Source organism: Ictalurus punctatus, chromosome 16 (assembly GCF_001660625.3).
Source record: "Ictalurus punctatus breed USDA103 chromosome 16, Coco_2.0, whole genome shotgun sequence".
NCBI classification, from domain to species: Eukaryota; Metazoa; Chordata; class Actinopteri; order Siluriformes; family Ictaluridae; genus Ictalurus; species Ictalurus punctatus.
Window position 1 is genome coordinate 7,703,424 of NC_030431.2, and position 13,072 is coordinate 7,716,495.

A 13,072-nucleotide genomic window follows, 5' to 3' on the forward strand; every position below is an offset into this window, starting at 1 on the left:
AGGTCGAAGAGACGACAAACCCAAGCCCTGCTCACGCCAAGTTCCTGACCCAGGTCGAAGAGACTGCCAACTCAGGCTCTGCTCACGCCAAGTTCTTGTCGCAGGTCGGTGCCAAAGTCAGTACTGACCAGGGTCTGCTCATGCCTGAAGTTGTGGTCATGAACATTCAAGCTCTAATCAAACCAGAGTCTGCTGACATGACCAACCAAGTGTCTGTTGACACGGAGTTATGCTCACGCCAGTGTCTGTAAATACGTTCAACCAAGTTCTGCTCACAACTGAGTTTGCTGAAACAGACAATCAAGCTCTGCTCACATCCAAGTCTTCTGACAGGATCAACCAAGTTATGCTCACGCCCGAATCCGCTGACACAGCCTACCAAGTTCAGCCTGCAGAGTCCACTGAGGACATTGCTCTGCGTACCTGTTCTGCTGTGGACGTCACTCTGCTTTCCTGCTCTGCTGAGTACGTCGCTCTGTTTTCCTACTCTGCTGAGGATGTCACTCTGTTTGCCTGCTCCGCTGAGGATGTCGCTCCACTTTCCTTTTCCGCTGAGGACGTTGCTCCGCTTTCCTGTTCCACTGAGGATGTCGCTCTGCTTTCCTGTTCCGCCGAGGACGTCGCTCTGTTTTTCTGTTCCACCGAGGACATCGATCTGGAGATGGATGTTTCATGGCGCTCCTACCGGAACGCCCTGGGGGTTATGTCACGGTTTCCCCTTTAGGCAGCACTCTGGAGAGCATGTGGGCGCGCGTGCACAAGCAAGGTGCGCAAGTGCCCGCTCTTTGAATGTTGACAACCGTGACATTGTTTACTATGGACACGTGCATTTGTTATGTTTTGTTATGTCTCCTCCCTGTTCTGTCATTGGCTGTTTTTGAGCGTGTGTCTAGATTGGTGTCAGCCGTCAGCACTTAACGTGTGTTGTGAATTCTTTATATTTCCAGATTTCTTGAGTTAATACCAAAGTCTGGTGAAAATTTGATGTGAAAATTGGAAATATATTTAGTGAAAACTATGCTGGCGCATCCAAAACTGATTTCCCCCACTGTATATGAATATATGAGAGAGAGTGAGAGAGAGAGAGAGAGAGAGAGAGAGAGAGAGAGAGTGCACCTGACAGTGAACTGTCCACATCCATCATAGTTATAAAACAATGTTACAATGTTAAGTGTCATGAGAAGCATTACATAGAGGAGTTCTGCAGAATGGAGCTAGCATTGAGGGCAGAGGGGTTATTTTGGACCAGTCCAAACCAGCCAGATAGGTCATAGCGAATCGGATCAGAGCCCATTAGATGAGCAATCTCACACTGTAGAGGCTGTTCACACAGACGCACTAAAGATCAATGAAAATAGTACAGTGTTAGTCTCAGTGGATTTTTAAAGAAATTCTAGTTTTTGGTCAATGAAGTAAAATTATCCTGTGATTTGAGTACCTGTATCACTGAAGTAATGGCATATCCTCTCCAGAACAGTGTTCTCAGAAGAATTGGGAGTGACTAGCTCCTCATCTAGAACCCAAAGAAGGCCACGAGGGTCACCCTCCGGCCCTCGAACCTGAGCACACACACACGCACATCTTGATCTTGGAATAGCAGTTTTCTTAGGGGGGGTAACATAATTTTTCAAAACTGATATGATGATGTAACTAAAGAAGTCAATGACAGAGTGGAAGGGTTACCTGTAGTCCTGGTTGGTCTATAGCACACACCACATTTTGAGGACTGTCCTCAGGGGCTTCAAAATCTACAGGCACTCTCTCCTACAGCCAGAACACAGCAGAAGCCTCTCCAATTAGCCATAATGTCCATAATTTGAAACATACACATACACACACAAAAAGAAAAACTCCAGGAAGCTTGTCCTATACCTGTGTACATCTGTCAAGAACATTTGTGAAGGTGTGTGTGAAATGGTGCTCCAGAAGCCTTTCCTGTAGGTAGTTATGGCAAAACTCAGAAAAGCCAGCAGCCCTGTCTTTACCACTGTGTCTGGGGTTACGTAGACCTGGCGTGTCTACCACAATCACAGAGCCTAATGTTAGCTGCTGGGAGCACAGAGCTCTGGAAAGAAAAAGCAAACAAGACAATATTCAAACAACACATCTCAGCAAAACAAGAAAGCGCTTATCACATGCCCATTCAGATCACACTCTGAATAAACTGAGTCTTGGCTATGGAAATTATCAAAAACTAATTTTTAGAAAACTTTTTTTGCTTGGCTTATTATTGCACTTGTAAGAGGCATGTGTATAGAGTGCCCTCCACTAATATTGGCACCCTTTGTAAATATAAGCAAAGAAAGCTATGAAAAATTGCCTGAATTGCTTAACCTTTTGATCTTTTGTTTAAAAAAAAAATCACAAAAATACTCTGCTCTCATGGGATATCAAACAATATCAGATCTCAGATCCCTTGCCATGTATTCTCCAACCTCATCAGGCATTATAGGAGAAGACTCAGAGCTGTTATCTTGGCAAAGAGAGGTAGCACAAGTATTGACTAAAAGGGTCCCAGTAACTGTGGCACACATATATTTAACAAACGTTTTGTTGTTGTTGTTGTTGTTGATAAATCTGTGTTGTTTTTTTGCTATCAGTGAGTATTTTTGTGGATTTTTTAAACAAATTATCAAAAGGTTACACAATAAAGACAATTTTTCACAGCCTTTTTTGCTCATATTTACCAAGTGTGCCAATATTAGTGGAGGGCACTGTATGCATGTATTCGTGTTTGTGTACCTGTTAATCAGAGAAACAATAGCTGTAAACAGTTCCTCATAAAGACCAGACACCATGCCCTCCACACACTGAACTGCAGACAGTTTAGGACCTAAAGATAAGATAAGATACAAAGTCAAAATTTACATGGCTACACTGATTTCAGAAAGCTTGTCTGTTGTACAATTAATATACCTGGTGAATAATGCAAAGCAGACTTCATTAGCACATTAGTTGTGAATCTTGAAGAAGAATGAATAAATGAAAACTAAAACTAAATTCTAATCAAATTTTCAATTGAAAATATGACAAGCAACTCCAACCTTCCCCTTGTTCCTCTGCAATGTGGCGCTCTCTAGTGGCTCCAGTGGCCCTCTGCAGTAGTTGCCTTAAGTGATGTTTGAATACTGCAGTGTGAAGATCTTCTCCCTCACAGCCAAGAACAGCACTGGCAACCTGAGCACTCTCAAAACTCATGAACTGCTTTCGTCCAACTGCAGAGGGGAGATAAAAACATGTTTTTCCTGAAAATTATTCAAGAAAATTTAACTTTTGACATTGAATGTTTTTACATGCACAATAATAACGTTATGTAGCAATTTTTATTACATTTTTTTGGTTTCTGGTTAGTAAGTGTTTTTCCTAATTGCTACAGAAATGGCTTTTAATCCCCTCAAACTTTGCTTTTGTGTCCAGGACATTGGTATTTTGAAATTTACATATTTTCATTGAGAAAACAGCTAATTTACTGCCTTTGTTCACATACAGTCAGAATAAACAGGTACATTTTAAAATATGTTGCTTTTTTCTGACCTCAAATAGGATTACAACAGTGTCAAGACATTGCTGGACACCTTGAAGTATGATGAGAATGGCTGGGTGGTCGTCGGAAACTTCAAAATGGTGGCATTCCTGATGGGTCTCCAAGGAGGTTTTACCAAGTTTCCCTGCTATCTTTGTCATTGGTGGACCCCTGGAAGGTGCTGATGCCACCACTGCACATCAAATTGGGCCTTATGAAACAATTTGTCACATCTCTAAATAAGGAGTCAGCAGCCTTCAAGTACCTTCAAGACTTCTTACCTAAGGTGTCTGAGGCAAAAAGTCGGTGTTTTCATCAGACCACAGATAAAAAAAGATCCTGCATGCAAGGAATTACCCAAGAAGCTCACTCGGAAGGAGAAAGCGGCATGGAATCACTTTGTCGCAGTGGTTTGGGGCTTCCAATCCCAAAGCCGAAAACTATGTGGAGCTGGTTGAGAAACTGGTCAAGAACTACAGCACAATGGGATGCAGGATGTCTCTCAAAATCCGTATCCTTGATGCTCATCTGGCTAAATTCAAGGAGAACATGGGAATGTACTCAGAGCAAGGCGAGCACTTCCACCAGAATATACTGGACTTTGAATTCAGCTACCAAGGACAATATACAGTAACAAGAACATGATTGGAGACTACATTTGGGGGCTTTTCTAAATGAAAATAGGTGAATTTCAAAATGCCAATGTCCTGCTCACAAAAGCAAAGTTTGAGGGAATAAATAGCCATGGTCTATACTTTTGAGGCATAAGCAATTAGAAAATAACACTTACTACCAAGAAACAAAATTTGTGTTATATAGTGTAATCTAATCTGATTCAACAGTTACAGGATTATTTGGGTACTAATGTAAATATCACATTACAATATCCTGAACTGAATTAAATCCCTTATCAGAGGACTTGAACCTGGATTTAAGATCAATAATCAAGTCACTTAGTTAGTCAACATATCTATACCATTAATTAGATGTCCATGTGCACAAAAAGAACCAGAGAGAATAAAAGCTTGTCTCAGTCTTTTGAGTGAATTATAACATAAATCTGTTTTTAAACGAATAATTAGCAACTAATAACAGTGCTTCTAACCAACCAACAAAAATACAGATCAGCATGAATAAAAAATATAGATTGTGTTTGTTAAAAAAATTAAACAACGTTGATTACTCAGCTGTAAATGTCTAAAGCTAACAGCTTTGGTACTTTTAGCCATGGTACTAAAAAAAATGCAATTATTAACCGATTTATATACAGCCACAGTTTTCCTATTGTCAGATTACTTTATTAAAAGGATGCCTGTAAACATATTGGCCAAAATATGTTTTCAAAAATTATTATTTTGTTCATATAAGTGTTTTTCTCTCAAATATTTAACAGATTGTACAGACTAGACACATGTAACCCTGTGATCCAAGTATCTCCCTCCACCCTACCTTACAAACACTTTAAAGCAATAATGATGCACATTATTTTGCTTATTTACTGCACTGATGTACAGTTTACAGCACACAGTCACTTTGATTGTTCTGATTCATTACAGTACTGTGCTGTAACTTTAAACATTATTCCTCTCAGTTTTCTTCTACAAGCACTACATTTTTCATTTTTTTTTTTACCCTAACAATTATTAAATTAACTCTAGTTGCAGCTTTGGACATTGTGTTTAATGTAATGTTTTATTTTCATGTAAAATGTTCTTTTTTGTGATTGAGGTATTTATGCTCTGCTGACCATCTTAGTATGCACCCTGACTGTCTCTCATACCCCTTTCCTGCATGCTTCCTATTCATATCCTGTCAGCACTGTGTATCTTGAACCTTGGGTCCAGGAGAAACATTATTTCACCTAACTGTTTTCTGCACACTGTACATGCCTGTGATGACAATAAAGATCTACTTGACTTAACTTGCAGGTGCTGCTTACTCACCTTTGCATGCCCCAGCCATGCCTAAGTGGTATATTCCAGCCAGAACATGCCAAATGGCCCGCTGTTCATCAGGTGAGAACCCAAGTGTGTTCATGGCTGCTAATAGTCTTCCAAATTCTACTGTAGCCCTCTGCTTCTCATCCACCTGTTGGAGAATTTAATGGAGGCTCTTAGGAGTGTAACCGAATACAAATTCATTATTATGATTATGTGCCTAAATTAATATGATTACACATAATGTGCCTAAATGAATACAGATATGAAATACAGATATGAAAAATAGGTGGACTATTTGTTTATTTATTATTATAATTATTTAATTATATACAAAAAATTGCATGACTTGCATGACTGTGAGGTTTTTAATGTAATGTTGATCTTTAAAGAACAGCTCACTCAAGCTCAGGGGGAGCTTTGCTAGCTTTCAGCAACATTCCCACCCCAACTACAACTCTAAATCTGCAGAAAAAGACTTGAAATTAGCCCAAAATATTTGGGAATATGAAATGGTAAACTGTATATTCCCTTTCTCAGTATTTTCAGGGGAAACAAGTTAACACTAATAACAATGGCAATATTGGGGTAATATTGGCCCCCATGGTAAATATGAGCAAAGAAGGCTGTGAAAAACTGTCTTTATTGATTAAACTTTTGATCTAAAAATAGGAAATTGTTCAACCATGACTTCCTGTTTCATAGGGGTATAAATAGGATGTAATACATAGGCCAAATCTGCATAGTCATTCATAACAATGGATAAGAACAAGGATTATAGCTGTGATGTGCAGCAAAAGGTTGTTGAGCTTCACAAAATTGGAAGGCTATAAGAAAATAGCACAAGCACTGAAAATGTCAATTTTCCCCATTAGGGCAAAAATTAAGATGTTCCAGTCAACTGGAAATGTTATGAATCAACAAGGAAGAGGATGTGTGTCTATATTGTCTCAACACAGAAAGAAGAGGATGGTTCTCCAAAGATCACAGCTGGAGAATTGCAGAAGTTAGTTGTCTTGGGTACAGAAAGTCTCCAAAACTACAATCCTACAACAACACAAGATGTTTGGAAGGGTTTCATGAAAAAAGCCTCTACTGTCATCCAAAAACAAACTCAAGCATCTTCAGTTTGCCAGACACTACTGGAACGTCAAATGGGGTCAGGTTCTATGGTCAGATGAAACCAGATGAAACTTTTTGGCAATAAACACCAGAGGTGGTTTTTGTACACACAGAGAGGAAGCCATATGGAAAAGTACCTCATGCCCATAGTTAAAAATGGTGGTGGATCTTTAATGTTTTGGGGTTGTATTTCTGCCAGAGGACCTGGATATTTTGTTAGGATACATGGCATCATGGACTCAACAGGTATTAAATGAAACCTGACTGTCTCTGCCAGAAAGCTTTAAAAGGGCCGTGGTTGGATCTTCCAGCAGGACAATGATCCAAAACATACATCAAAATCAACACAAAAATGGTTTACTGAATATAAAATCAAGGTCCTGCCATGACCATCCCAGCCCTTGACTTGAAACTCATAGAAAACCTGTGGGGTGAACTGAAGAGGAGAGTGCACCAGCATTTGAAGGATCTGGAGAGATTTTTTTATGGAGGAATGGTCTCAGACCCCTTGCCATGTAATCTCCAACCACATCAGCCATTATAGGAGAAAACTCAGAACTGTTATCTTGGCAAAGGGAGGTAGCACAAAGTATTAACTAAAGGGTGCCATAATATTTTTTTTTTCATAAAGCTGTGTTTTGTCTACAATTGTTTGATATCCATGAGAGCAGAGTATTTTTTTAACAAAAGGTCAACAGGTTAAACAATAAAGACAATGTTTCGCAGCCTTCTGTCCTCATATTTACCAAGGGAGCCAATGTTAGTGGAGAGCACTGTATCTATTTATATCAGAATATGAAAACAGATACAAATATTTTGAGCACTAAACAAATACAGATACAGATGCAGATAATGGGTTTGCATGACACCCTTAGAGGCTACATAATGGTCAGCTCAGTACCAGTTTTAAAAAATGAAAATGACTTTACCCAAGATTTCTTATTTGGGAAAAAAAGAGAGAGCTGTGAAAAAAATTTTTCCATGAGCAAAATTCTTCCGGTTGCTGCTCTTACCTTGATTAATTTCTTACCTTGGTGGGGCAACTTATGCCAAATATATTGCTCTCTGGTAACTGATGAAGCTGTAGCTCTGACCTAGAATGTAAAAACAGCATAAGATTCCTACACAAAAACAAACAAACAAAAAAACAACAATAGAATCTCTGCCCTTTAAGCTCTCTGGGGTTTTGTTTCAGATAGAAGCCACGAATACAGGCTAACTGCCAGGTCTGTGATTGAGCCTAGAGCTCGAGTACCACTAAAAGGATATGTAACCTCCAAACCATACAATACAATAAGGGTAAAGAGCTGCTCACTTTCTATGAACTCTCAGAAATTTGTTTTTGGTGTTTGTTTGTTTGTTCATTTATCTACAGTAACTGCTTTATCCTTGTTAGGGTTGTGGTGGAGTCAATCCCAGTAACCCTGGGCACAAGGAAGGAAAATTATTATATTATTACATTTAGGGACAATTTATTATAACCTGGATGGTTTTTTAAACAGTGGAAGGAAACCGGAATATCTGGAGGAAACCCATGCAAAGGTGGGGAGAATATACAAAATTCTACACAAACAGTAGCCCAATATCAGGATCAAACCCTGGAGCTTTGAGGTAGTAATTCTACCCACTGCTCTACTGTGCCACCCTTTCTGTGAATTCTAATAAATATATATAAAAATAAAAGTACATGTCATTCTAATATGATACTGGTTTCTTTCAATTAACTGCTTAGATTATCTCTTATTTATAAGCAGGTCATATTCTATAGTTTCTACACTAGGCTTGTTTTAGAGAGCTCAAAAATCACTCTGAAGCAGTGGTTGTAATCTATGTCCAAAATGGTACCTGACGTTTTTAATAAATTTGTCACAGATTTCCAGATAAATCAGTACTATAAAGTAGAAAAACTCAGTATGTAGGACAGTATTCAATGTAGTACCTGCCATTTAAAGAACTTCCAAACAATCTGCAGCACCTGCATCCTTATAAAAACCCATTGCCTGGTGTCATATGTGTCTGACTAACAGTTTCATAACACCTCCTTTCTTCTGAATGAATAAGACTATAAGCAAAATACAGAATCACACCATATCCAATGCTATGAAAAAGTTTTCTGATTTCTTATGTTTTTGTGTATATCTCATACTAAATTGTTTCACAAATGAAAACAAAATCTAACATACAACGAAGGCAACCCCATATAAACACAAAATAAATATTAAATGATAATGCTATTTATTGAAGCAAAAAAGTTATCCAATACTAACTTGGCTTGTGTGAAAATGTATTTGCAGCTGTAGTTACAAATTCCCCAAATCTATAAAATTGCATTCAGAATGGGGTTCAGTTGGACTAGATACAACCAGGCCTGATTATAGCCAGCCCTGTTCAATCAAATCAACACTTAAATAGAACTTTATCAATAGAATGAAGTTGTTTATAAGATGTTACCCAGTAACACACTAGGCCAAAATTGAAAGAAATTCCAGAAATGAGGAGGAAGGTGGTCACTGAAATACATAAGTCTGGAAAGGTATACAAAGCTAGTTCAAAGGCTCTGGGACCCCAACGAACCACAGTGAGAGCCATTATCTCCAAATGGAAAAACTCGGCACAGTAGTGAACCTTACCAGAAGTGGCCGACAACATCAAAGGACCTACAGGCCTCTCTTACGTCAATAAAGGTCACTGTTTATGACTCCACTATCAGAAAGACACTCGGCAAAAGTTGCATCCATGGAAGACTGTCGAGGCAAAAACCACTGCTAACCCAGAACAACATTAACGCTCATCTGAATTTTGCCAATACACACTTTGGTGATTCTCAAACCTTTTGGGAGAATGTTCTGTGGACTGATGAGTCAAAAGTGGAACTGTTTGGAATACAGGGGTCCCGTTACATCAGGCATAAATCAAACTCAGAATTCCACAAAAAGAACATTAAACCTATGGACCTGGGCGACTTGCAATAACTGAGGGAAACATGAATTCTGCTCTCTACCAGAAAATGCTAAAGGAGAATGTCCGGTCTTCAATCCGTAAATTGAAACTCAAGCACAACTGGATTATGCAGCAAGACAGTGACGCAACGTATAGGAGTCCTAGTCCTAGAAATAAGTGAAAGACTGATCTTCAGTTATCATAAGCGTTTGGTTGCAGTTATTGCTGCTAAAGGTGGCACAACCAGATTTTAAGTTTAAGGGAACTTAGTTTTTCACATGGGTGATAGTTTCTGGATAACTTTTTTGCTTCAATGAAAATAAGTACGGTGAATAAAAACTGTATTGTGTGTTTACTCAGGTTAGTATATGTGAGATACAGTAAAACTCAGGATAAATAAATACATTTTCACAGCACATGGTGTACATGCACCAACTGTGAACATTTAACATTTCCACAGTTATTCTTGGAAAAAGGTTCTGATGAAGTAAAAGGTGCAGAAAAAAAAGACAAAACACAATCTATCTATCACAATCTATCACACTATCTAGGTGTTGGGTGGGAAAATGGATAACCTGTTTGTTTTTCTTTTGTTTAAGTTTTTTACTTGGAAAACAGACATTAGAACTTAAACATCAACATTATATTGATTGAAGCAGTCCATGATGTTTTCAGACCTCATTTCAGCACTAAGTCCTGCCAGCATCTGGGTGAAGATTAAGAAGTTGCTCTCTCCCTCAGTCCTATGGCAAACCTTCCACCTATCCAGCATCATAGTCTGTGAGATTCAGAAACATCAGTATTATTAAAGAACAGAGGTATGACATTTAAAAAAAAAGATTAGTAGAGTGGCACCTGAAGGTGTACTGCAGCTGCAAGACCTTTATGGTTGAAATCCAGAGAAAGCACCATGGCAAATCGGTTGGAGGCCTCGCTGTGATGGGAGCTTACACAGCCAAAAGAGTGCAGTACAGTGAACATGGCCTGGAGACGCTCCACTGTAGTCACACCCACATGCACACACATTTAAATGCCAACATATGTTTGCAACGTCACAAGAAGTTGGTAGCTACTAGATTATTAAAACACTTTAAACACTGAGTTTAGAAATAGCCCATTGTGCACATGTGCACACGCACACACACACATTAAAATGTGAAATAGCTGCTACTATAAATGTTATATTACACCAGTGTGTAGGCTTTATATTACAAATAAAATGAATATAAATGGTCTGCACATCCCTGTGAAAATGGCAATTTTTTTTTATGTAAAATGAAACCCAGATAAATTATGTCAGACCTTTTTCCACCCTCATTGTGGTCCACTGGTTAAAGAGCTAGGGATAGTAGAAATCTGGGGAAAAGCCTACATTATTCATGCATTTTGGACAATGAACAGATGTAATATAGGCATAACAAATAATATCCATCCATCCATCCATCCATCTTCTACCGCTTACTCCTTCTTCAGGGTCACGGGGAAACCTGGAGCCAATCCCAGGGAGCATCGGGCACAAGGCAGGGTACACCCTGGACAGGGTGCCAGTCCATCGCAGGGCACAATCACATACACACTCACACCCATTCATACACTACGGACACTTTAGACACGCCAATCAGCCTACCTTGCATGTCTTTGGACTGGGGGAGGAAACCGGAGTACCCGGAGGAAACCCCCGCAGCACGGGGAGAACATGCAAACTCCGCACACACACATGGCCCCGGCGGGAATCGAACCCCAGACCCTGGAGGTGTGAGGCGAACGTGCTAACCACTAATAATAACAACAAATAATATAAATAAACAGTATTTACAGTAATTACAGTGCTCTCCACTAATGTTGGCACCCTTGGTAAATATAAGCAAGGATAGCGGTGAAAATTGTCTTTATCGTTTAACCTTTTGATATTTTGTGCAAAACAAATTTTTTTGTTGAGAACCCTGTGGTTTGTTTGCAGTGTTTGCTATCCATGAGAGCAGAGAATTTTTGTGAATTCTTTTAAACAAAATATCAAAAGGTTAAACAATAAAAAAAAAAATTCTGTCTTCTTTGCTCATATTTACCAAGGGTGGCAATATTAGTGGGGGGCACTGTATGTATTATTAGTAATTATGTTTATGATTGACATACAATAGCTCATGCTTGTCAATGAGGTCTAACAGTGAAGCATGCTCTATCACAGGGTTCTTCAAATCTGCAGAGTTTAGCTCCAACCTCCAAACCTAACTGGCTGTCATTTTCTAGTAATCCTGAAGAACTTGCTTAGCATGTTCAGGTTTGTTTGATTAGGATTGAAACTAAACTCTGCCTGATAGTGGACCTCAAAGGCCAGAAGAACCCTGATCTATCATGTTGGTACAGGTATACAGTTGGTGTGCATGAATAGATTTTATCCAAATATGGAATTATAGTGTTCAGTTGGGTGCTTCTGCTGTGACAAAAGCAGTTAGTGACTTCTGAGCTGTAGTCACTCCTGTGATAAAAGCAATAAGTGACTACAGCTCAGAAGTCACTTACTGCTTTTATCACAGGAGAAACAACACCATAGCTCTGTTTATGACACTGTTCTTGTTTTTTTTTTTTTTTTACACTGCTGTTGGTTGCTACATCATATTATAGGTGAACAATATCTGACATGATTTATCTTGGTTACATTTTATTTACTGCAAAGTTAGCCTTTTTTATATCCATTGTACTTCAATAACTGAATAATTCTACTGCCTTAATTTAAAAAAAAAAAATTTAAAAAAAAGTTTATGTACTGCAAATTTAAACTTTGCCAATTTTTTGCTTAATGAATTAGTAAGATAACTATGGACATCTTTCATACATATTACTGCTTATTGTGTTCAATCTGTGTTTTAATTTATAGCTACACGAAACAGCCAGAAGATTCCATATCCACAGCCACAAGATTAAAATGTTTTATCTGTATTTTTATTATGACATTTGAATTTCTTTTAAATCTTACTGATTATTGACTATTGACTATAATTACATCTCATCAATTTACAATATATTTCAGCATGTGCTAGCCAGCTAGGTACATGACAACAAATAACCCTAATTATATTAAGGCAACATCACTACATAAATTACCACCTAGTATGTATCCCGTCTCACATTCATATTTACAGATGAATACCAATATTAACAAAACAGTATTCACAAACCATTTGTTCATTTTAGAACTGCTAATTACTTTAATTGCTGTTGGAACAACTTTCTAGTAGCTATTAAATTTATTATCATTAAAGAACTTACAACTCCAATTCCAAAAAAGTTGGGACAGTAATGGGGAAAAAAAACACACAAAAGGAGTCATTTGAAAATTCAATTCACCCTGTCCTATACTGAAATCACATCATTAACACATGATTGGATGTTTAACTTTGTGATTTTAATTTATTTTTGAGAATATTCACTCAATATAATGACTGCAACACACTCCAAAAAAGTTTGGACAGTTAACTGTTTACCACTGTGTAACATCATATTTTCTTTTAATAACATTTATTAAGCATTTGGGCATTGAAGTCACCAGTTT

The 13,072-nt window shown here is 38.2% G+C and overlaps 1 protein-coding gene across 5 annotated transcripts in view; it reads right to left on the reverse strand.

Annotated features, from left to right (window-relative positions):
• The window catches only part of LOC108276812 (unconventional myosin-XVIIIb), a 123,923-nt gene that overhangs the window by 78,228 nt on the left and 32,623 nt on the right, over nucleotides 1-13,072 (reverse strand). For 4 of the 5 annotated variants that reach the window (XM_053686687.1, XM_053686686.1, XM_053686688.1 and 1 more), the window contains 11 exons: nucleotides 11,150-11,269; nucleotides 10,378-10,520; nucleotides 10,200-10,300; nucleotides 7,613-7,676; nucleotides 5,467-5,611; nucleotides 3,045-3,215; nucleotides 2,743-2,833; nucleotides 1,873-2,065; nucleotides 1,684-1,764; nucleotides 1,439-1,559; nucleotides 1,191-1,338 (listed from right to left, as the gene is read on the reverse strand). In XM_053686687.1, the coding sequence (XP_053542662.1) occupies nucleotides 1,191-1,338; nucleotides 1,439-1,559; nucleotides 1,684-1,764; nucleotides 1,873-2,065; nucleotides 2,743-2,833; nucleotides 3,045-3,215; nucleotides 5,467-5,611; nucleotides 7,613-7,676; nucleotides 10,200-10,300; nucleotides 10,378-10,520; nucleotides 11,150-11,269 (1,378 nt within the window). The remainder of the gene's footprint in view (nucleotides 1-1,190; nucleotides 1,339-1,438; nucleotides 1,560-1,683; nucleotides 1,765-1,872; nucleotides 2,066-2,742; nucleotides 2,834-3,044; nucleotides 3,216-5,466; nucleotides 5,612-7,612; nucleotides 7,677-10,199; nucleotides 10,301-10,377; nucleotides 10,521-11,149; nucleotides 11,270-13,072) is intronic. The other variant, XM_047161135.2, reaches the window with a different exon arrangement.